At 44.3% G+C, this 25600-nt stretch overlaps 1 protein-coding gene across 1 annotated transcript in view; it reads left to right on the top strand.

The window, feature by feature from the left end:
- The window catches only part of LOC6549960 (neurotrimin), a 31793-nt gene that overhangs the window by 5067 nt on the left and 1126 nt on the right, over positions 1 to 25600 (top strand). Inside the window, exons 2-7 of the mRNA XM_026981876.1 lie at positions 8723 to 9053; positions 9682 to 9821; positions 15919 to 16104; positions 19228 to 19420; positions 19655 to 19783; positions 24798 to 24917. Coding sequence (XP_026837677.1) covers positions 8789 to 9053; positions 9682 to 9821; positions 15919 to 16104; positions 19228 to 19420; positions 19655 to 19783; positions 24798 to 24917 — 1033 coding nt within the window. The 5' untranslated portion in view covers positions 8723 to 8788. The remainder of the gene's footprint in view (positions 1 to 8722; positions 9054 to 9681; positions 9822 to 15918; positions 16105 to 19227; positions 19421 to 19654; positions 19784 to 24797; positions 24918 to 25600) is intronic.

Raw genomic sequence — 25600 nt, 5'->3', positions numbered from 1 at the left:
GGCATTGCCAGCTGGCCACGAAATTTAATTAAAACGATTTTCCATTGGCAAACAAACTGCGGTGTGGTGCAAAAGCGAAATTCCTCCCCATATCCAGAGCCATTTTTGTCTCGCGGTGCTCGTTTTGTCATTAATTTAAAAATTTGTCTGAACCCTTTTCAACTGACAAAATCGGGACATGCAGGCACACGCCCCACCACGCCCATCTCGCCCAGCCGCCCCAAGGCCCACACTGAAAGAAAAGTGTTTTAGTTCTGAGCAGCAAGGCTGTGTGGCAACATCAGCATGGGGTATTTCTGAGCTGCTCAATCTGTTACTCACGGAATTTGTTCTCAGTGCAGGCGCACACACATGCACACAGCAAGCCCTGCTTTCGTTTGAGGTCTCCTCCCTCTCGCTCTGCCCCCCAGGTGTCCCTGCCAGCAGTCGGTCTCTTTCTCCGACATGAAAAAGGATGTGTCCTTGCGACGTTGACTCATGGCATCGCACACACAGGCACACAGGCACACAGGCACACCACACCCACACAACCAGAGCGAGAGCAACTGCAGCAGCAACAGCAACAAGTCAGCGAGTCATGTTTTGCTTGCCATTTGTGGAGTTGACCTCAGCCTTTCCTCTCTATTGAATGGATTCAGCTATTTGTAGCATTTAATACACATCCGCATGCCCCAAGTGGTTTCCCTACTGCTCCTGCTCCTCCTCCTGCTCCTGCTCCTCCTCCTGCTCCTGCTGCTGGCACTTGTCACTTGCTCCATGCTCGTCCATGCTGCTGCACCACCTCACTCGCTCCTGCTGCTGGCATCTCCTGCCTGATGGACTTGGAGTCGACGCACGAGCGTTAGCAAATTGCTGGGATTCACAGCCGTCACCACGAGACTACAGTGCCCACTCGCTAAATGCCACTTGCTGCGGCCCGGGTGCTGCGTTTGGATACGAGCTTCTCAATGTTTTCAAAGCTGGTTTAACACGTTCGCGTTAGGGCAAGTGCATCGTGGAACATTCAACAAACTTGCATCATTTATTCCCTGCTTCTGGACGCACATTCGAATAATCTGTGACATCTGCTGAAGACCCTTTCCAGCGATTATCAGTCACAGATTACATTGTTTCGCCATTAAGTCAGCCCTGAGCAGTGGGCTCTACTTGGTGACCTCATTATGCCACACCTAGCCCACATGCCCCAGGAGCAAACAGGGGCACAGGTGAACAGAGTCCAGAAATATCGAAATTCGTTCGCCCAGCAATCGGATTTCTGCATGTCAACGGGCGACAAAGAAACACAAAAGCCAGACGGACAAACAGACAAACAGACAGACGGACAAACATCAACCGCAGAGTGACAGTCGCTTGAGTTGTCGGGTGGACAAGCCACCAGTCAGTGACCCACCCACCTGCCATCGCACTCCATTGGGCGTCCAGACGACAGTTAATTTCCTATTTGATATTTGCTGTTAATCTAATAAATTTGCACGTTGACCGAATCGACAGGCGAGCGACTGAATTGAAAGGCACCAGACAGGATAAGTGTGAACAGGACACACACACACAGGACATCCAGATCCCTGCGGCGGCCATTGTTGTACTCCTGCTTAATCTCGGAATTGATCTCACTTAACCTGCAGCCGCACTGGTCAGAGCCACGAAACCAGCTCCGCCAGAATCCTCCTTGTAATCCTTTTGTCACAGTTCATGACTTGCCAGCTTTTCGGCGCTCCTGCTCCTGCTCCTGCTCCTTTGCCCACTCCAGCTCTATGTCCAACTCGATCTTGGCTTGCTCCAGCTGCTCCGTTTCCAGCATCCGCTCCGTTCCGCTCCGGCGGCAGCCGAAAATGGGCAGGAGCTAGGCGAGTCTGCTCATAAATTGCTCTTCCGGCAGGATTAGGCTGGACTTAAAGATTACCTCTAGCCGAAGTTGGCCGAAATTCAGAAATAATACTTGTAGACATAAAACGAAAGCAAACTTGACTTTGAATATAGTAGATGAATATAAGCTTATCAATTGATTACCTAGCGTTTTAAGCTTTGGATATACTTATGAACAAGAAAATAGTGGCGCCTATATGCACATAGAATCAAAGGTGGCGCATTGGAAAGCCAACAAAACCCTTTTTCAATTAAGTTTTAGCCTAAGCCCTTTCCATTGTTTACTCTACACCTTCAGAGCAACTGAAGTCAAAACAGAGCTACCCTCGGCTACCCCGCACTGCGTGCGCACCCCTCGCACCCCTCGCACCTCTCGTTTTCGCAGCTCTAATAACATTTTACATTTCCCATAGTTTTTCTTTTCCCTTTTCGTTTTCCCCCTTTTCGGTCGGTTTCCTGGCTCGAGTTGGGCGAGATTAAAACTGAAGCTGTGGCTCCGGCCAGACATGGCCTGCCCCCCAGCCCGGCTCATTCGCGACCCTTCACCCAGTCTGGGGATAGTCTGTCGGGGATCTGTGGGTCTCGGTTGCCATCTCTGTTACACGGCAATTACATGACAGAGAGCGTGGAAAGCTGGGAAAAGCAGCTTCTCAGCTTTTTTGGGCGACGCGGGACGGGGCCAAAGTCGTTTGTTTGCATACCTGGCTAGCTGGTGATAACAATAATCCTTGACAAGCCATAAACATCTTAACGTCCTTGTGCCCGTCCCCGCTTTTCCGCTCTTCCGCTCTTCCGCTTTTCCGCTTCCCATGTACCATTCGCCATTTACCATTTACCATTCAGCATTCAGCATTCACCATTCACCATTCACCATTTCCATCCAGCGCAGACAAATAGACTAGAGTTACAAATGTCGCAGGAGTCACAGGACTTGCAGAAGTCGGCGGGGGTGGCGGGGTCGCTCTTTGAAATTGTAAACCCAACAAGCGCTCTCAGAGTTGCCAAGTCAATTTGAATGTTTGTCCGGGGGATTTGCCTTTTTGTGCGACCTTAGCACCCGCTTTTTTAGCAAGAGCCCTCGGGTCATGGCCCTTGAATAAGCAGCTAATTCGTTTATTATTTTTATTGTTGCGTTGACATTATTTACGTAAGCTGCTTGTCAGCTTTTTACTGGGGGAAAATAGGGCGGAAGAACGAATGCGGAAGGCTCCGCGTCGGAGACTTTATTATATTCATTTCCATTTTATTTGCCCATTTACAAGTTTCCATCTTTATGCCTCAAGTTTCGGCCCGTCGCCCCTCTTCGTTTCATCTTCTTGGCCACATCCTTTTGGGCAGGTCGGATGTCGTGTCCTGACTGCCGAGTTATGCCTTTATTTGGCACTTGCCGGCAATTGCCTTCACTCAGCTCAGCCAAGCCAATCCCGAACTCAGCTGAGCCGCTGCTCCTCGGTCGCTTATTGACTTGGCCGGCTATTGATAGAGCTTATTACGGATTACGGATTGAGGTTTGCGGACTGGCGACTCGGAAGTGGGGATTGGGAACCGAGGACTGGGACAACTGGGCGGATGGGTGATGGGTGATGGGTCGTGGACTTGGGTGCCAAGTGACTCGGATTTTCGCTTCATTGCCGCTATCTAAGGAGACGTTCTGGCTGTTGATTTTCAATCGAAATCTCATAAATTCCAAGGGCTTCTATTTTAAAAGGTTCCAGTACCATGGTACTCCTATATCACTGTGCAGTGGTGGAAAAATCGACTATATCTATTCATCGAAATTGCTTGGATTGCGACTACTTATTTATCAATATAACTTTTAGTTTTCATTTTGAGCTGTCATTTACATGAACTGAAGACTAGAATACATTGTAAAACATTTGAAACAAACAACATTTTAAAATATTAGGTGTGCGTTTCGAGCTTTGGAAACACATTTGCCTAAGTCCCTCTACGAGATTCAGAAACCTGAACTTGTGTTCAATTAAAAAGACCTTACAACCCAAGGGACTCAATTAAAGAGATTTGCAGCTAAGAAGTGGCCGCAAACCGGGAAAACAAATCCGCAGATCCGAGCCTTCGACTTCCTTCTTCATTCCCATCACAGAGCAAGGCACTTTTCCACTTGAGCGCGGGCACACACAGCATAACTAAGGATAACTAAGGATCAGGCCAATAGGACAATTGTCCAGCCATGCTCGTGGCACATCAGCTGCCCCACTTCTCCTCCTTTTAGCCGGCTCAATGGCTGCCAGGTCAGGTTGGTGGAGATGATATTGAAGTTAAAGCCAGGCCAAAGCCAAAACGAGAGCTAAATCCAATGCCAGACCCAGAGCGGTCAATTAGACCACAAGGCGTGGTGGGCGCTGGCTGGTGGGCGTGGCCAAGTAACAAACGACGGAGCCAAAGAGGTGGAAAGTCGGTGGAAAGTCGGTGGTGGGAGTTGTAGCAGCAAATAAAAATATGACGCGAGCTGGCAGTTTTCTCTGGACCAGTTGACACACTCACGCATATTCAGGCGTTTCCCAGCTCTGGCCAGAGGGGCGTGGCAGGGGCGTCGCCCTCCTACTGGGCGACAATTGCGCCGCCGGCCACACGAGGCGAGAATCCTGGCCTGGACTGCTCATTTACACTTTGCCACATGTCCCAGTGTCTCGAAAATCTGTCGCATCAGCACTAAAGTCCCAGACTAACACGAGGTGCATGTGGGCATGTGGCATTCCGGGCGGGGTACTCGTGCACAGGGGGTCTTTCAACAATGGGTGGGGCAAGTCAAACGGTTTGCTGCATTATTGTGCGAGGTATCTGGCAGCTGGAGCTCGAGTCGCAGCTAATGAGAACGATAGTGATTTCGAGAACTATAGTGATATTCAACCGCAAACTGTAACACTTTTGTATGGTAATACCAAAAGATCAAATAAGGATTCGAAATGTCTCAAGAGTTGTGAAATGCTTAAGATCTGATATTTTGGAACAAAACAAGCCGTAAAACGACCGCAACAAAATGTGTGCAAGGGGTACCAACTAGTTGGAACACGCAGCTCGATTGTTAGATATTTGGATTTCTCACACACACAACTATGGCATGTGGGATTCTCGGCGTGTGTGCTTGTTAGATGCTAGGCAAATACAGTTATACTAGTTGTACAGTGGTGTCCAAACCCATTTCAGCCCCCAGAAATCTGCGTCCCCATTTTCACAAGCGCCGCGAGAAGTAAGTTTTGCTGACCATGACAACGACCACGTTGGGGTAAAGTGGGTGGGAAAATGGCCAAATGGGCAAACGGGCAAATGGGAAAACGGGAAAATGAGCACGTTCCATGGCCAGTCGATGGCCAGTAGTCATCTGCCCCTCAGCCACCCACCACAGCCCGAAACTATCTGTCTAATACTGTTTACTTTGAAGCAAAACTTGGCATTCCCAAGTGTGTAATTTTAAATGTCAGCAACAAAAGCACACAAGCATACTTGGCCGCAAACACAAACGGATTTACTTAAAGTTTTCGGCAGGAGAAAACAAAAGCCAATTCGAGGCGGAGAGGAAAATATTTTGCTGCTGGAAAAATCACGGGCGGAAGAGGGGGGAAGAGGGGGGAAGACGGGGGAAAATGCAAGAAGAATGTCACTTAGGCAACAAGCAAAACAATTAATAGCCAGCAATTTCCGTTCGCCTTCTGCACAAACAAAAAATTATATTAGACTGCCTGAGCCTGTGATCTCGGCTCCCCGTCCCTGGGAAATTATTTCGAGGCACCAGCAATATTTACTCTAATATTGAGTTTCAGCCATGGCACTTTGTTTCAATTAAAAGCCTGAAAATGCCCGTTGAGCCGCCTGAAAAGGGCTGGAATTTCAGATTGGCCGGGTCCGGGTGTGGAGGCCACCGGCTGCTACCTTTCAACCTGACCCTAATAAGAGTGTACCTGGCAGAACCGTCAATTTGTTCCTTCACAAGGTAAATTTTAACCATATTGTTAACTCTCCCTGTGTGCAGCCCAAAATCATTATAATATTATCCCTGGCAATTCAATTTGATCCGTCGAAAGTGCAACGAAAGGAAATGCGCTCTCCACACGGCACACGTACACCTTTTTAAAGGACACCAGATTTATTTAAGGCATCTTTTATGTACCTCCTTCTACAATTTTCATTTAACCAATTCTGCCCAAAAGCCCAAAGAATTTAAGCTCGTGCAGGGCAACAGTTTCAAGTAAATATGCCTGAGTATTTCGGGCATTGCGCATTTCCAGTGAATAAACCGAATGTGTTCAGAATTTCCTGAAGTAACTATAAGTCATTACAAAAGCAAAGAAAATACATCTAGGAGAAATGTATAAAAAATATACATTAAATAGCATGAAACAGTTTCGTGTACCCTTCTTACCAAAGCTGGTTAAACATGGTAATGGCAGCCTAATTCGGTTGTCTATTTGCTGCCAATCAATTAATTCACAGTTATTGAGCCAAGCACAATGGGGATTAATTGGTAAATATCCGAGCACCAAACTGTGTCACTAAAGCTGCAGTCAAACAATTATTTATATGGAATTGGGGCTGTCCTTTGGTATCGAGGGAACGCCTACTTATCTGGCGATCTCAGCTGGCTGGGCCACCAAACTGGAACGGCAACTGTGACAAGTGTAGAAGGTGTGAAAAGTGTGGAAAGTGTGAAAAGTGGGGAAGTGTGAAAAGTGTGAAAAGCGTGGAAAGTGTGGAAAATGTTTGAGTGGCGAGTGCACAAAAGACACCCGCATAGATTATTGAGGGGCGACAAGGACCGAGGACTAAGTGCTGAGGAGCTAGGATTGGACATGGACGACAGATAGGACACGTTTTCAATAAAACGCCTCGCACACGTCCCCACACTAATGTGCTGGCTTCGATCCAGCCTTCGCAGCTCAAATATTTGGGCCCAGCTTTTGTGAGCTCATTAAATTTCGTCAATGTAAATATGTGTGCCGCTGCAAAAGGAGAGTGGTGCCGAATGCAACACGTTGCTCCGTGTCCGTGTCCCTGTCCGTGTCGGTGTCCTTCGAAAGACGAGGAGCACGAGGCGGAAGGACGAAGGACGAAGGACGGGGCGAACGACAGCCGGCATATGCACTTCCGGCACATTTCCGGCTGCGACTCCTAGTCCTCGTCCTTCGCTCTCAGAATTTATTACGTGCAAATGTAAATAGCGGCACGTGCGGGCTCCGTATCCTGCGCTTCACTGTCCTTCGGCTTTGCGAAAGGTTCTAGCCCCGTGCCGAGGACAACCAGATACCAGATACACGCTAGAAAAGCATGCGAAATATTCTGCCAGAGGGGTTTAGCTATATCAATATCTTATTACATATTTAATATTTTGAATGCGGTGACTATCTTGTTTGATATACGAGTATGTAACGCTGCGAAGTGAGTTATGATATTGCAAACTACTCAGCGACATCATTTCTATATCCCTTACTTGCAGAGTAAGAGGTAGACTTAATACCAACTTCGTGGCTGCTATAGTTCCCGAACTTTCGAACTTTCGAAGTTCATACGGACAGACAAACGGACAGGCAGATGGACATACGGACATACGGACATACGGACAGACAGACGTACACAGTTGCATTCACCGGCCAATCGCACTGATCGAAAATATGTACACTTTATAATGTCGGAATCGCTGTACTCTGGTTGCTATGAATTTTGAAACGAATCTAGTATAATATTCAACTCCACGAGTGGCGGGTGTATAAACGCTTTAGCCAAGTGCTTTGGCCATCAAAAACACGTTACTCTGTTAACCAGTTTTAAATCCATCTTTGCACAGATGGCGCACTTATGCACTTAGCATACACTATGTATGGGGCTTGGTATTTTCTGTCTATTACGTTTTGTATAGCAGTTCAAAATGTATCATGTAGCTGTTTTCGATAGAATAAATCGCATCTTTTACTATTTCTGAACCTCTTCAAAAAACAGTACAGAAATGAACTACATTTAACTTGTGATTCGCCCTTACGCCAGTAAAATAGTCTTAAAAAACTAAACCAGGTATCAGACAGCAAAAATGATTTCAGCGAAGTTTTTTGAAAATATAATTAGATATACATAGATATATTTGGATTCAGAGATGCATAAGTGGGTATTGTGAGAAAAAAGCTAAACACACATTTCCTTTAACATTTAAGTAGCTTGATTTCTTTGGAAATAGGCATCTCCCAATGAAAAGACTTTTTTCCTCTGTACTGAAAAGGTTGCCGCTCTTTGTTGCATTAAAAATCCAACTGCCGATCCTTCGCGGGCTCCTCCGTTCTGGCAATAAAAATGGTGGCGTCGCCAAACAAAGGCGAGGCAGCTCGTCTGGAGTCCCTGGAGCCAAGTCCCGAGTTTTGTTTCCCGGGTGCCCTGTCGACTAGTTGCCACACTGCCACATGCAACGCTCTGTCAATAGATAATGTAGCCACACTATAAGACATACAAAATACAAGCTACCAGAAATAAGATAGCATGGCAAATAGTGCAATATGTACGTACGTCTACCAAGATTCTTTATTTTGACAATTTGACAGTGCGGAAAAGGTGAACGGAATTGGAGACAAGCAAACATTAGAAAGGCAAAGAAAGGAGTGCTTAAAGTGGAGGAAATGTATATAACTAATTAGAGTTAATCGGTGGTTCCATTGTGTATAACTGAGTGGCACTTTATAGTTTGCTATGTGAAGTGGGAAAGATGAAAAGGGAAAGATAAATGGATGGTGTGCTCTTTGTTCGATATACTCGTATACTCGTACCTTTAATCGTTCATTCATCAGTGGAAATCAAACAAAGTTCTAATAGACCGTGTATAACTAAATTCGTACCTTTGCCTTATAACTTTTTCCAGCATCCCCGCCAAAACTTGCCGATTAAACACCAGAGAAATCATGCCAATGGAAGCTGGGACAGTATTATGATGAACTTGCTGGTGGTGAAGGAGAGCGGCGAGCGGATCGCCGACATCAGCTGCAGCCAGGAGCACAATACCCAATCTCTACCGAAACTGTCCCAAGTAGCCAAACAACGCAAGCTGGCGCAGCTGGAGATTGCACCGGGATCGGGGCTGGTGGGATCAGGAACCGGAAACGGAAACGGGACCGGAATCGGAATCGGAAGTGGGTGCGGTCCTGCAATTCGGTGGCAGTTGCTGCTACTGCTCCTGCTCTGTAATTGCATTGGTAAGTGACGACGGATCCTCAAATGAACGAGCTCTGGCGCTGGGCAAATGCCGATTAATGTTTTCGCTTTGCTTCCTTTATTACGATAATCCTGCACTGTCGAATGGCTCGAATATTGGTAATCGATCACTCACTGTAATCGATTTACATATATTCCAGCTTTTACCACGTTATGCTTGCTTGATTTTCCCGTTTAGGTCGATGGCAGTTATCGACCTAATTGGTTTGTTCAGCTTAACCATATTAATTTGCCTACCGTTAACAGGCCGCTCGCTACTGACACTTATCCACTTGTACAGAAGCATATACACGGAGAAAAAAATTATTAACTTTGAGTGGCCGTAACGTTTTATAAAATGCTAAATGCCGGCGCTTAAAGAGCGTTTCTAAGTATAAACAGAAAGTGTGATTTCCGTTTTGTGATGGTTGTTAATTTGAACGTAAATTTTTCTTCTCTGTGCACTAACCCTCACACACACACAGACATGAACATCCAATTACACGCACACACCGCACATAGCATATGTAAATTTGTTCGAAATTGTGTTAATTGTTCAATCAATGTCTTCTCTTCATGGAAATGTCAATTGAAATGAAGATCTTACCGTTTCGAACAAAATCTCCTCAGTGGGCGCCTTCGAGCCGGACTTTGTGATTCCGCTGGAGAACGTGACCATCGCCCAAGGTCGGGACGCGACCTTCACGTGCGTGGTGAACAACCTCGGGGGTCATCGGGTGAGTGGTGACGGTTCGTCAGCCCCAGCCAAGGTATGTATCGGTTTCAAGCGCAGCGTTGAATTCTCAACTTCCGTTCCGTTCCGTTCCATTCCGTTCCGTTTCGAGTAACTTCGTTTTGTTTCCGATCTCTTCCGTTCCGTTTCATTTGCCATTTCAAGTGCACCTTATGCAAATAACTTAATACAGTTTTAACGATTTTCCAATCTAAAAGGCACCAATAACAATAACGAGTTCCCAACTGCACCACAATTATCGCAATTATGTAACCGTTAAGCGCACCTATTCCTATTATACGCATATCTATAGTTAACTACCAGTATAACAATCATAGCACCATACAATATTTACGATATATACAATATATATAGTACCCACAAAAAATATGTATATAGAGCACTCTGCATATTAAACGCCCCGATGCACAGCCAAAAGCAACAGCAACGACTGAGACAAAAGTACCAAACAATAACAGTAGCGAAAATATCAACAATCGCATTGAATCGATTCGAATCGATTTGAATCGCATCGTCGAATCGAGCAGCGGCATCAAAATAAATTTAAATAAACATGGCACAATTTGTGCGATGCGAAACCGAAACCGAAAAATGCATAGCTTATTGTTTTTATCATCGTATTATATTATTATTAGCACTCACATTTAATTTATAACACTCACAAAACGGGGAATCCGGGGTTCCGGGGATACGGGTTCCCGACTCCGGCATTGTGCCAAAGAATTTAAGCGATAAAAGAGCAGCGCACAAAAACCACCAGCTGAAAGCGATTGTTGTTAACAACAATAAACAATCGTGAATCGTAAAAAACGAAAAAAATTAATATTACAATAATAAATGCGAAATAGCTTTTATTCAGCGCCTCCCAGGGGGTTGTACTTACATATATGAGGTCGCATCGCATCGCATCGCGTAAACAATGAAAACAAATTAAGTCGTTGTATCAGCGAGGATTTAATCTCTTTAAGCCTGGTTATCCCTTAATCGCGGAAGTCATTCGTTCTAAGCGAACAACATGGGATTTTATGTGATTGTCATAATCCATAAGTAGGAATACAAAGCTGTGGAGAGTAACTGGATTGGTTAATTGATAAGTTTTACTTTTAAATGCCTGTAGAAAAACATTAAGTGCATAACAAAATTAAAAAGATTTTTAAGTTATCTAAGCATTACATGTACATTTTCAATGACAAAGGCCATGAATTCGTTTGTAAAGTCTACTACATACCTATTAATCGTTTCGAAACCATTGAAGTGAAAACATTGCAGTGAAACTGAAGAACAACTTCAAATGACAGGCAGTCCAGAGAAAGTCTTTTTGTTTCAGTTTTCGATGCTTTCGCGCTAAATGCGTTTTTGCAACAATAAGAAATATCGAATGCTTTGTTTAAGGTTACACAAATTGAGTCACAGCTACACATTTAGTCCCCTTTATATGGACTAATGTCGTACAAAATTCCATGACTTCACTTACTTTCTTAGGTTGGTGAACAACCACAGTGGCTGCTCCACAGTTTTTGTGACCCCATCAATAGGGTATCTGGTAGTCCTGACTACCTCTCTCTCTCTTTCTTGCGCCTCCGCCTATGTCTCTGTCCCTGTCGCACTGCGAATTTTTGCGTCGCACATCAAAGAGTGTTAATCAACGAAATGGCATCATAAATAAAAACGCCATTTCATATAAATCCTTCGATGCTTCAATCAAACAAAAAGAACAAAGCCAAACTGCAATGAAATGGCTGAAGCGCACAGGAAAAAGGGTAGTCGTAATGCCCGATGTCATTTCATTTAAAGTATAAATATTCCCACAAATAAGTTATTTTTAACCTAATAAAATAAATGGCGAGGCGATGGATACCAGCTGAAATTGAAGATATGGGATGCTCTAAAGTTAAATTACAATTCATTTTTTCGGTGACAATGTAAAATAAGCGTGCAATCGGTCTTTTCAATTTTTGTTCAATAAAGGTATAACAACTTGTATATTCTTATTATTCTTTTCCAGTTATTAGAAAGCGAGTATTGAAAGATACCTAATCAGACGGTCAAGTTAAAGATTTATAACTTCAATCCATTTGGGGCTCTTGGGGCTGGTCTGCTTAAAATGTTCTAGCATAAAAAAGGCCAAGTGTGACCAGGGTTCAATTCAATGCAGTCCCATGCAATTATACTCTGTTCCTCGTCGGCAATGCATAATTTAAGATTTCTTTCTCATAAAACTTTAGATGAAATTGCGAACCGCGACTCCTGCTGCTCATCCATTTGTTAAACGACGAAGCCAACAACTCTGCGAACAATGCGAAATTCATGGCATTGTTTGCATTTGTGTTGCCCTCTCGGTCGCACTCGCTCCCCGGAGTGTATCTCTATCTCTGTCCCTCTGTTTGTACTTTCCTTTCCGATTTTCGGTTCGTTTTTTGGCCCACATTCTCGGGCATCTTTTACTGTTTTCATTTTTGGTTAGTAAAATACAGAAAAATATTAATAAAAATAAATTCAAGCGCACCGAGTTCAAACCGAAACAAACTTTGCACCATTTTTGTATATGTATATATAACATACGTATGTTTAATCCATGTGAGTGCTCGTGTGCGAGTGTGTGCGAGTGTGTGCGAATGTGTTTGTTTGTGTGTGCGTGAGAGTTGTGCTTTATGTAGTCGTGTATTGTCCATGTAGTAACTGTAGATTTACTTTATGACATTTGCTCGCTTTATTTGCATTTACATTTGAAAATTTTTTACAATCCGTTTTACATATCCACTTCTCCGCACAGATTTTTTGTTGACCCACTCTTTGTTTGCCTTATTTTCGTCACAATCCGTTTGAGCCTTTGTTTGAAATCGCGGACCCTCCAAAAAGCCCCTGATCTCTCCACCCCACCCCATCCCATCCATGCATTACTCAATAAATTTGCTTTATTGAGTAAATAAATAAAACGCCAGTGCCGCCGTCGCGCTGCAACATCAAACGTTCGTCCTGGCTGCCGTTCATGGGTATTTATTTTCCAAGAGGGCTCATAACCCATCACCCATGCCCCGTGCCCCATACCCCACACCCCCACACCCCCGCATCATCCGCTCTACCCCCTCCACATTTCCGAGCACCCACCTTGCAACACCACACCCCTCGAACGTCCTGCTATTGACACACTCAATAAAAAACGAGGGAAAAAAGCGAAATGCGAGGTCTGGGTCTCAGCTGTATTGGCATTCCTGCTTATTGGATTGCCGGACCCGGTACAATGTAAACGTGCAAAACGACTGCCTGGTTGGCAGATCACAAAGGACTAATGGCAAATATTTTATCACTTTAGTCAAAAGTTGTATCAATCGGCAGCGATTAAAAAAAGAGCTAGAGCCATGGCTATTTCAGTTTCTAGTTTTTACTGATTCTACACAGAGTTTCTGGGGTTTTTCATTTGCACTTTTTCATCAGGGCTTTGAAACTTAGAAAAATTGTGCTAAAAGAGGATAATTATTGAACCAAATTCTAACAAAAAATAATAATTTGGTGCGCTTACGTTACGTACGTTAAAATTATATCAAGGCATAATGGGAATACTTAGTAGACGCAAGAATATTGGTAGTTTTAAAAATCATTTTTGGGCATTTTTAAGCAATAGTTTTCCTTATTAGATTCGTCGTTTTTCAATTCATACAGATAACATACATATATAACATTCAATTGACTTCTAAGGGCTTGAACAAATGTAATACACTGCAAAAACTAGTCCTTCTCATTTGAAATCACCTTTTCATCAACTAAATAAATGTGCTATCATCAACTAAATAAATGTGATATTTGAAATTGTAAGCCAAGAAGGGCTCTAATTGTTTGGTGACCTGAAAAATACTTAAAAAATGTCGAATCAAAATCACAATCAGTTGCCAACTAAAATAGGCTTAAAAATTAAACTGTTAATTGAAAAACTTTTTTCTTAAAGCCATATATATACGCTACTTCCTCAGAATAATGACTTGGGAATTCTAAGCCGCGAAGACACCATTCGGAAATGGAAAAAATTCGTACAGGTTAGAGGATTTTTCATAATACTCGTACAAAGCCTATCTGTCCAGTTTTTGCCTGAGTGTACCGATCCGACTTTATCGTTCGTAAGTTCCCTTTCCAGTGTTCAGTGTTCAGTGTTCCCGCTTCCGTTTCCTTTCCCCGTTCCACTCTCCGGATTTGCGAAACCCGTTTCGTTTCGTCCGCACAAAGCCGCTTAAGCCTATTAGCTAAAACCCGTCGACTGCTCTCAGTCGGGACATCATAATGCTAATTAAAACTAGGCGGAGTAGAGGAGCTGGGAGGGGACGGGACGGGACGGGGCGGGCCTGGGCTGGGATTAGTGGAATGGGGGAGCATTGCGAGTGTTGCAACGTTTGCCTGCCGGCCCCCTAAATGTACCCATATATACCCACACATATATGTATACCCATATATCCTTTTAGTCCTCTTCCCTTGACGTTTATCCACTCTTTTTTCTAATTGTGCATGCGATGTTAATGCCAACTGATTAGCCGCTTTACAACGCACCGCCAACTGCACCCATAATTCATGACTCTTGTGTTTCCTTTCCCTTCGTTTCTGTCTGTCGGACTATCTCACTCTCTCTCTCTCTCTGTCTCGCTGTCTCTCTCTCTATCTCACACACACACTCACTCTGTCTGTGTGTGTGTGTGTGTGCCATGCACATGTGAGCGTTATTTCCTGTTGTATGTACGTTTGTTTTATCATTGCTCTTTGGTTACAAACAGAAGGAAAATAACATGTATAGAAATGCATAAGAAATAAGAAGAGATTACATAAGCGCAAAATGTTAACTAATTGTTGAATGTTTCTTCTCTCCACAAACACAAACACAAATACAAACAAAAACCTAAAAACGTATCCACAAAAAACACACTAAAATCCATTCGCCAAATGGCTAACGATGGACGCTGAAAACCGAAAACCGAAACCCAAAACCCGAAAACCACAAACCCAATTCCACTAATTGCACTTGAAATATCCCTTTTCATATCCACCGACCATAACAACACCACCAACAATGACTCTAACAATCTGCTCTCGATGGCAAAACCACCGGAAAAAAAACAACAAAATCCTCCAACCCAATGCCCAACCCACCCAAAAACCAAAAACTTGCAAAAATTCCTCCACCGCTCCTGTGCGAAATGGAAAATGGCGTCAAATTGCGCTGACATCTGACGATGACAACAACAAAAATACCAATAACAATGCTACACCAACACAATACAACAACAACGACCTCAAATCTAAAACCAAACTGACTATCAACACTATCGCCGGCTCCTTTGAATCCATTGCAACGACACTGGCGCAAATGGCCAACCTTGGGAAATCCGTCACACAATTTTCACCGCCCCTGCCCAACACTCCAATGCACCGAAACTAAAACTGGACAAACAATGAAACCCAATCCATCAAAAAATCAACCATATTTAAAAACATCGATGCACATATTCATCAATGAACTCAATTGGTATTTGGTATTTCAACAACCTTTCCTAATCACACGAATGTTCGATACTCAACCCAATGTTGCGTTAATTCAACAACCATATGATCCTGCGAACATGGGTGGTTCTTTAAAATCGACAACAATATTGGACAACCTTAACTTTCGGACAACCGAACAACACAACAATGCGACAACTCGCGAATGTTGCCCACATTGGCATTAACTAAATATAATGACCCCAAAACTTTTCCTGTGGGTGGGTGGATATCAAACTGCAATTTCCGAACATCTGGCGTCCGCTCACATCCGCGCGTACATATATATCCTGGAACACAAACACAAACAACACTTTGACATGCAACAACGGCCAACCGTTGTCTTCATCAACGCACTCGCACTCGCACACACACTCACACTTACACTCACATGGACATTCAAACCGGCGCTGTCATCAACTCAACAACAACAATGGTCATCCCTTTATCCCCACTTTCATTTCCCCGATTTCCCCAATTCCCCCCGAATCCCCTCGATTTCCACAATTCCCCTTGACTCCCCTCGATTTCCCACCATTGTTCCCGACGTCCGCCGACCGCCCCCTTTCCATTTGGCAAACTGGCACCATCAGGTCGCCTGGATTAAGGCCGATGCCAAGGCAATTCTGGCCATTCACGAGCACGTGATAACCAACAATGATCGATTATCGGTGCAGCACAATGACTACAACACATGGACGCTCAACATACGCAGCGTCAAAATGGAGGACGCCGGCAAATACATGTGTCAGGTCAACACGGATCCCATGAAGATGCAGGTGAGTGGCTTCCCCGGAAAAACGAATCATTTGTTTTCTGTCTCGATTATAATAAATGTCGCTGCCACCGGCTTTTCTGCAAAGTTAAAAAGGCCATGGTGTCTTGCCATGAGCCCCCTTGGCTTGATACAAAATATGATTCTTAGCCAACTCGCTACCCACAAAATCAAGTGAAACGGCAGGATGCCATATACTATGAGATACTATGAGAAACTATGAGATACTATGGGATACTATGAGATACTATGAGATACTATGAGATACTATGAGATACTATGAGATACTATGAGATACTATGAGATACTATAAGATACTATGAGAAACTATGAGATACTATTGGATACTATGAGATACTATGAGATACTATGAGATACTATGAGATACTATGAGATACTATGAAATACTATGTGATACTCTGAGATACTATGAGATACTATGAGATACTATGAGATACCATTAGATATTATAAGATACTATGAGATACTATGAGATACTATGCGATACTAAGAGCTACTATGAGATACTACGATATACTATGAGATACTACAAGATACTTCAAGATACTGTGAGATACTATGAGATACTATGAGATACTATGAGATACTATGAGATACTATGAGGTACTATGAGATACCATTAGATACCATTAGATATTATAAGATACTATGAGATACTTGAGATACTATGAGATACTATGAGATACTATGAGATACTTCGAGATACTATGAGATACTCTGAGATACTATGAGATACTATAAGATACTATGAGATACTATGAGATACTATGAGATACTATGATATACTATGAAAAACTATGAGATACTATGAGATACTACGAGATACTATGAGATACTACGATATACTGTGAGATACTATGAGATACTACGAGATACTACGATATAATATACTATGAGATTCTACGAGATACTATTAGATATTATAAGATACTATGAGATACTATGATAAAAATGACAGCATCTGTAGCACTTTTAATATTTTTCGTAAGCCAGAGCTCTGTCAACTTAAATCCAATTGACAATCCAATTGACAACAAATGTAAAAACAAACTCATCCTCAAAATTGATTGCAAGAAACGTAATTTTAAAATGTTCCTGCCTTAAAAAAGCGAAACGTAAAACCGATAGCAATATTACATGTTCTCAATAAAAGAGATATATATCTAAAAATCAAGCGAGATAAATGTGACTTTTTGAAAGCTGAGTCTGGTCATTAACTTAGTAAGTTTGATTAGGAATTGAGAAACAGAGCATTTAACAGTTTTATGTATCATTCCACTCACTAGATGGTTTTAAAGTTGGCAAATGTATATTGGATTTCAAAACTTACTGCTATTAAGTATTAACACACTATCCAACTACTTATCCAATTTGACTGAAATATAAATGAGCTTTGCTTTGTGTTGACGCATAAAATAACATATTTAAAGGTTTAGTACTGATAGGCCGAATAACCGAGCTTTTCTATTGCTCAATCAAGATCCTACGTACGTCAACTAATGAATAAAGAGATGGAAAAACAAGCCCTTTTGTGGGGTACCTTGAACAACCTTTGCAAGTCATATGAATTTCCTAAACAAAGTGTTTTCTAATTTCTTCTGTTGCAAATGCAAATGTTCGGCATAAGGCAAAACAAAGAGGTGCATGTAGTTTCCTTTTTTTTGTATCTTTTTCTGAGGCATCAAGTATTTGCATCTCCCGTGAACGGCTTTCCCCTTTTGCTGCAGCCTAATTTCTTGAAACTTACAAAGCATCAAAGCTATCAACTTTCGGTTGCCTTTGCGAAGGGCGGCGTAAAAAATTCCTGGAAGAGTAGGGTATAATGAAATTATTCCGGGAATGTTGGGGATCCCTCTTGGGCCTTCGCATGTGTTGGTGTGTTGCTGTGTGTGTGCACATGTCCTGGCCTCCTTCTATTTTATTTTTTCATTTTTCGCCGCTGCTGTGTGTCTGTGCGGGGTGACATTTAAACACGATATATAAACAATGAAGCGCTTTAATGACAAAAATAAATAACGAACACAGCGCCGCTGCAATGTTGACGTCACCAAAGAGCGCATATGTGTGTGTTTGCGGGGGTCCTCTGGAATTTTCCGGGCGAGTTTTCCGGGCGAATTTTCCTATGTGTGCGCGTCGTTTTCATCTGACGTTTGGTGTTACTCGAGTCGAGTCGAGTCGAGTCGAGTCGAATTGAGTTTTTTTATGCAGCACCACCCCACCATTAAGCGACATGTGGAAAACGATTGCGTTTTCAATTTCATTTCATTTATGCTGCAAAGAAGGCGATGAGAGGAAAACGTGGGTGGGTGGCGGCACCAGCCATCCTCATTCCCCATTCCCCATTCCCCACTTCCCATTACCCTCTTTGTAATAAAATCAACCTAACAAAGCGAATTGAGTGAAAAGCAAATATGAGACAAATAAAACGCAAACAGGCTTGACATTTCTCCAGCTTTCTCGCATGCCGTCCTGCTTTCCAGCCTTTTTTTACCCACTGCCGTATATATTTCGCGCTTGGCTCGTTTGGGGTTTTCCCTTTTTTGCTGCCAGCCAGCCTCTCCTTTTTTCCCAGTGACGTCAACTTTATTTTATGACACAACTGTCAACTGCAGCGGGAACAATGACAATGACAACGACAATGATAGCAGCAATTCGGTTATTGTTGCTAGCAGCCAGCAACCGCAGAATGAAACAAAAACGGCCAAAACGGCAAAACGGCAAAAATGGCAAAAAACAAAAAAATGGCAAAAAATGAAAGAGAGGCGCAGGACTTTGGGCTCCATAATGAGACGGCTATTTGTCGCTGAGTGCAGCTAAAATGGTGACCAATACTCATTAAACGGGCTCACTTTTGTGGCATTTTCAATGGCATGTAGATAAAAGCGCAACGATTGGATCGTTGAACATATTAGAGAAGATATAAGTACAAAAAACATTTATTCAAATGTACAAGTGATTTGAAATCAACAAGTGCTGTGTTAAAAAGCTTACAATTATCTACAAACACGTATACAGGGCGTATGCTTAACTTATATAAAACGGGGCGTATGCTCGATTTTCGCCTACTTTTGGGAATCTAATGAGTAACCGCTCGCTTCGCTTGCAGACGGCCACCTTGGAAGTGGTCATACCGCCGGACATCATAAACGAAGAGACCTCCGGAGATATGATGGTCCCAGAGGGCGGATCCGCCAAACTCGTCTGCCGAGCACGTGGTCATCCCAAGCCGAAGATCACGTGGCGACGGGAAGATGGCCGGGAGATTATTGCCCGCAACGGCTCGCACCAGAAAACAAAAGGTAGGTGCCACACTTTCTGCTCACCGACTTAGAAAATCGAGTTACAAATGGAACATGACTCCTGTGAAACAAATTAAAGCTTCAAGCTTACTTTAGAGTAACTTCACTGAACTACCCATTTGCACAACGATTTAAACGCAGGGCTCCATTTTAAGGCAAAAACACACATTGTTATAAGCACATACTGTTATGTACTAACCCCTTTCCTGTGCATACGCATTTCTTCACCCACAGCCCAATCGGTGGAGGGCGAAATGCTGACGCTGTCGAAGATCACGCGATCGGAAATGGGCGCCTACATGTGCATCGCCTCCAACGGAGTGCCGCCGACGGTGAGCAAGCGGATGAAGCTACAGGTGCACTGTGAGTACAGTCTACAGTATATACATATATATCTGCTCATATGTGATACATGATAAATGGGGGGCGCCACCTGCAGCTGTTGGCCAAGAAAATGGCCTGATTTATGGCAGTCGCAGGCAGCTAATGCCGCATAATAATCATAATGGTAACATATAGCCCGGTTCGGATGTGCCGTGCGTGTTCCAGAAGGGGGCTGCACCGCATGTACGGCAGAACTATAACCGGAAACGGAAGAGGAACAGGAACGGGAACGGGAGCGGGAGCGGGAGCGGGAACAGAACCGCAGCAATAACGCAGCGGCGGCAACTGCAAGTGTTTCCGTTTCGATATCCGGCAGCTTCCTTCACGTGGCCGGCAAACTTTCCAAATGCATTAGGGCGCCAAACTGGCGGATGTGGGGTCAAAGGGCATTTTTCCGTACGAAAATGGGGAAATGGGGAACGTGGAAAACGCGGGGAGATGGGAGATGGGAGAGGGGAGGGTTTCTTGGGGCAACGCAACGTCACGTTTCTGCAGTAAAACTTTAAACTTGTGTGTGCCGGCGAGTGTGTGTATCATGTGAAGTGGTAATTGTTAAGGGCAGTTCTGCACTTTCCCTCTGTCTGCCCCCCACATAAAAACCCCTTTAAGACCCCTTTAAAACCCCCCCGCAACTGTTTTACCTTCCCGCATCAAAGTTAATGAAATTTCCAAAAGGGGCAAAAGTTCAAACGACGACAATTTGGCAAGCGGAAAAGCAAGAGGAACACAGAACACAGAAAAAATACGCTAAAAGGGGAAAAGTGCGGGAAAACGAAGGGAAAAGCGTAGGGGCGACAGCGAAGAATACCTAGAAGCATCAGCTTCTCTGAAACCCCAAAAGATTGTATCCGAAAATTATATTGACACGGTCGTGAAAATGCGGCGCCAGTTTCTTTAGCCACACACACACACACTTTTGACACTCGACTTGCAGCAAAAATTAATTTTCATTTCTATTTTTTGTATCTACGCCGCAAATTCCCTTCTTTTTCTCATTGTCATTTCATTTCCATTCGGCTTGGAACGAACTCATCCACCTCCTGGCCCCCGAACTTTCAATTTAAAAATCCATATGTGCGAAAAGCAGGAAAAGCCGCGTTTCCTTAACCCCCCGCCCAACTTGGGGTCCTTGTCTCAGCCGCACATTTCACTCGACGCCCTGATTGATTCTAATCAGAAAATTAAGTGGCTCCTCGAGGTCTTTTGCCGTGTATTAGCACTAAGTGGGTGTGGAATCTTAAAGATTTCTCTTCCTGTTGTTTCTCTCCCTCGACATTCGCAGCTCGAACTGGGAAAGTCGGAAAAGCTGCTCCAACTCTGCTATACTTTGCAAAACGCAATCCACATCTGTCTTCAATTTTCTAAGCTCGGCAAGCGCGCGTAAAATAATATCAGTAATATGTTTATTATTTGTTATGAACCTTAATATATATACCCCAAGCGGTATATATACTAATGAACCTAACTATTGGCAGTAAATTAAGTTAGTAGGTAAATGAATATTTAAATTCATATGAAATCTTACCTATTTTATTCTTTGTCGGACGTTACATATACACTCCACGCATATTTTCTTTTATTACTGCATGAAATGGCATTCTATTCACTTAAATAGTCCTAAAAAAAATAATTTCTAACACCTCATAAAGCAGACCAACATCATTAGAAAACAACATTTTAGGTTGCTACTCTGTCGCGATCTAAGCAAACTAAGAAATTTTAAGAGAATAAAGAAAAGACTAAGCTCTTGTTTCTCTGATTAAATAACCCAGTTGTTGAAACTTTATAAAACCAAATAAAACGTTATAAACAATGATTTGCAGTAGGGTTATAAGCCTACAAAGAGACATTCGTTTTCTTCTAAACAAATTGGCGTAAATGTCTGCAAATCTCCCCATTTGACAACGCACTTCAGACTCAAACGGCTTGATTAAAATAGTAAACAATAGACCTTATCCAAACATGGACCAGCTGTTGCCACACGGGAAAAACAAGAGACGCACGGATTACTAGATGCGAAGAACTCGAGCTCAGCTCTTCGGGGAGTTCTTCAGTTCTTCGCTCCATTCTCCGGTCTTCGAAGTATCCAGCTAAGCACACAGCCAATGCTGACGTCACGGGGGATTCTTGGCCGGCTGAGGGATGAGATCGCCTCCAAATTTTTGGTATAAAAGGGGCTTTGTGTGGATAATTGGAACCAGTTGCGATTGGAGCAAAAGCCCGAGAATGCGTGCCTACATTGCAATTACCCTTCTGGCCCTGGTGGCAGTTGTTGTGGCCCAAGGAGGAGGCGGAAGACGTGGAGGACGCGGTGGCGGCGGAGGAGGTGCTCGCAGTCTGGGAGGATTCGGCGGACGTGGACGCGGACGTCGAGGCGGACGTGAAGGCGGTCCTGGTGGCTTCGGTGGTCGCGGTGGCCCCGGTGGCCCCGGTGGCTTCGGCGGTCCTGGTCGCTTTGGAGGCCCTGGAGGCTTTGGCGGTCCTGGTCGCATTGAAGGCCCTGGAGGCTTCGGCGGTCGCGGAGGATTCGGAGGTCCTGGCGCCTTTGGCGTTCCCGGAGGCTTCAATGGTGGATTCGGTGGTCCCGGCAGATGGGGCCCACGTCCACGTCCTCGTCGCCCAAGACCTGTCTGGAGCACAACGGAGAGTTCCTTGGCCAACAACAGCAGCACAACCAGCAGCTCCTCCAGCTCCGCCGTCAACAGCTCGTCCACTGATATCTCCACGGATAGCTCTACTGATAGCTCATCTGCCAGCTCCACAGCTAGCTCCATTGATAGCTCCACGGATAGCACCACTGGTTCGGGATAGATTCTAAATCTCAATCGCCGAGTATTGACAACTTTCAGAAACTTTCTAAATGCATGCAAATAAAATCCAATTGGCACATTGAAACGCCAGTTCTTTTCTTGGAAGATATTACTCGCCGTGTAACACTAGCCGAGTCTTTCCAGCCATGTCCGTCCGTTTGTCCGTCGGATTGTCCGTCGGATTGTCCGTCCGTTTGTCCGTCCCTCTGTCCGTCCGTTTGTCCGTTCGTTTGTCCGTCCGTTTGTCCGTCCGTTTGTCCATCCGTTTGGCCGTCCGTTTGTCCGTCCGTTTGTCCGTCCGTTTGTCCGTCCGTTTGTCCGTCCTTTTGTCCGTTTGTCCGCCCGTCTGGTCGTCCGTATTAAGACGGCTTGTTTCAGAACATTTGGACGAAGATCACGACTGTAAAGCAACGACTGTAAAGCAGCATCTTAACTGCTTGCTAATTCATTAGATAGCCGTTTACTTACTGAGTAACGGATGGAATCGAAAAGCAAATAGGTAGTTGTATTTAAAATAAAAGGGATATATTTAGGCCAGGTATTTTGATAATTTAATCACGATATTAGTAAATGATTTTATATTTCTGCTGCCCGCCAGCTGCTGCCTGCTGAAAAGCTCTATTAGGGCAAATTGAAATTTCAATAAGTGGCAGGCCAAGGGGAATCGGGTATATCCCGAGTCCCGACACCACTGAGAACACCACATGACATACGCTGCACTGTTTCGAGTCCGAAGGGGTGGCGCAACGAACGGCGGCACGGGAAGCGTACGGAGAACGGACCAAAAATCCGGACGGCATATGGAGCCAGGCCGAGAGTGCGGCATGCACAAATCCAATAAATTGGCCAATAATGAACGCTCGAATGCATTTCGAGGCGAAGGGCGCTGAAAGGCAGGGCGGATGTAGGAGCAAAGTTGAAAAGCCAAAAAACAATGATGGTCAGTGGCTCTGGCCTGCGGTTCTTTGGTCCTTTGGTCCTCTGGTCCTCTGGTCCTCTGGTCCTTCGCTTTTCCGTGTGCGCTCCCTGGGGCGGCTTCAAGACAACGTCAAAGACAAGGGAGAAGGGTCAAAGAAAACGCGAACAAAAAATACGAAAAACGCAAAAAATCAACTGGCAAAAAACTCCGAAAATGAACAAAAAACCAACTCAACACGACACGAACAACATGGAAAACTCCAAAGGGCAAACCCAATGAATTAGTGCCACGTCCTTGGCGAACTAAAAATGCTCTATTCGAGGGCAAGCAAACGAAGAACAGTTGGCGAAAACAATTAACTCCGCTCCTAAATAGCCTTAAAACCTTTTCAAAAATGATTCCACCTTATTCCTATCCCAACACATGTCGCAGATACAAACTTCATTCACTTCGTAACTTTTGCATTACTTCACTTTACGCTATGGTAACTAAAAACATTCATAAATACATTTGACTTGAAATAGAAATTTAATTGAACAATTTGGTTGCCCAAAAAGTTGCCTGAATACAAATCCTTCGAATCGCTAACGCAATTACCAAAGTTCAAACGAAAAGACGCCTCGATAGAGGGATCATCAAACCGTTCTGGGAACATCACTCCTCCGACTGGGAAAGCCAATTCCCAGTCGGGCCAGATAAGTGAGTGTATCCCTATTAGGAAGTGGAAAATGGGAAAATCCGATGAGAAAACCAAGGAGAAACTGGTTTCATTTGCCACTGACTGACCACTGGGCGAAAGCGATGGATGATGCTGCTGCTGGCGGGCGCTGGTCATGGTCATGGCGCTGGTCCTGATTGCTGGCCAGGATTGCTGGCTCTTGCTCTAACAACAAAATAATTCATTTTCAATTAAAATCGTATCAGTTGTTGTTGGCGCTGCCATTAACCAACAGCGAAAAAATACAAATCACAGCTGGAATCGGGAATCCGGAGTCCGACAAAGGGTTTGAAGTTTGGCATGGCTCCCTGGTTGCCAGCTTAATTGCCGGTCTAGTCCGCGGGGCTGAGAGGGTTAAGGGTTAGGGGGGTTAAGGGTTAGCAGCTAAGAGCCGGGGGCCAGCAGGTTCAGCGGGTTGGGCGGGTCGGCAAGGTCAGAAGGCCACTCTGATGGCTTAACAATGGGCTCCCAACGGGGGAGCACTCATCCGCGACTCATGCACCCTGACTCACTGGCCACCCACTTGCTCCTTCTTCTCCTTCGCAGTTCATCCGCTGGTGCAAGTGCCAAATCAATTGGTCGGCGCCCCGGTCCTTACGGATGTCACATTAATTTGCAATGTCGAGGCATCGCCGAAGGCCATCAATTATTGGCAGCGCGAGAATGGTAAGTTGCACAGCGCCACTCGGAAGCCAATCCACTGGCAACATCTTGAATGTCATTTAGCTGATTTTGATTGTCCGACATACTAACTCACTGAATTAGCTATTTTATTACTGGTTTTTAGTTCGGCCAAGTATCCGATATGCGGACCTTTATGATTTTGGACTAACTGCTAACACGTTTTTAGCTCAGATTAAAGTGTAATTCAATTCCTTGAACATTAGTAATAATAATGCAATGTGCATGTGGGTCGACTTAATGCTTTCTTATTTCGTGCACCCTCACTTGATTTCATTTTTCTCAGTGTGCCTGCTGAGCGGGAGTGGCCACGAATAGAATTTTTCATTTAGCATCCGCTCGAGTTGGAACTCGGACTGGTTCAAACTTTATAAACCTTTCAATGCCGCAATTTGTCTTTATTTGGTTCGTGTTCCCAGCTCAAATATTTTGTTGTCCCCCGCCAAAGGGGGGAAATGTGGAGGAGCCGTAGAAAGGGGAGCACTGGCTGCCTGGATCTTTTGTCAAGTGCATTTGACGTATATTGCAGACGTGACGAGAGCCGCAGTGTAAACGTGAAACGCTTCACGGCAGCGCCAGAAATGTCATCATCCATGGCTCGTCTCCTCGTCAACGGAGTCCTTTCAGCCCCTTTCTCCGCTTGCCTCCGCCTTTCTCCGCCTTTCTTC

Source organism: Drosophila erecta, unplaced genomic scaffold, assembly GCF_003286155.1.
Source record: "Drosophila erecta strain 14021-0224.00,06,07 unplaced genomic scaffold, DereRS2 tig00000126-arrow-pilon, whole genome shotgun sequence".
In the NCBI taxonomy this organism is placed as follows: Eukaryota; Metazoa; Arthropoda; class Insecta; order Diptera; family Drosophilidae; genus Drosophila; species Drosophila erecta.
This window is presented reverse-complemented; position numbering and strand designations above follow the sequence as displayed.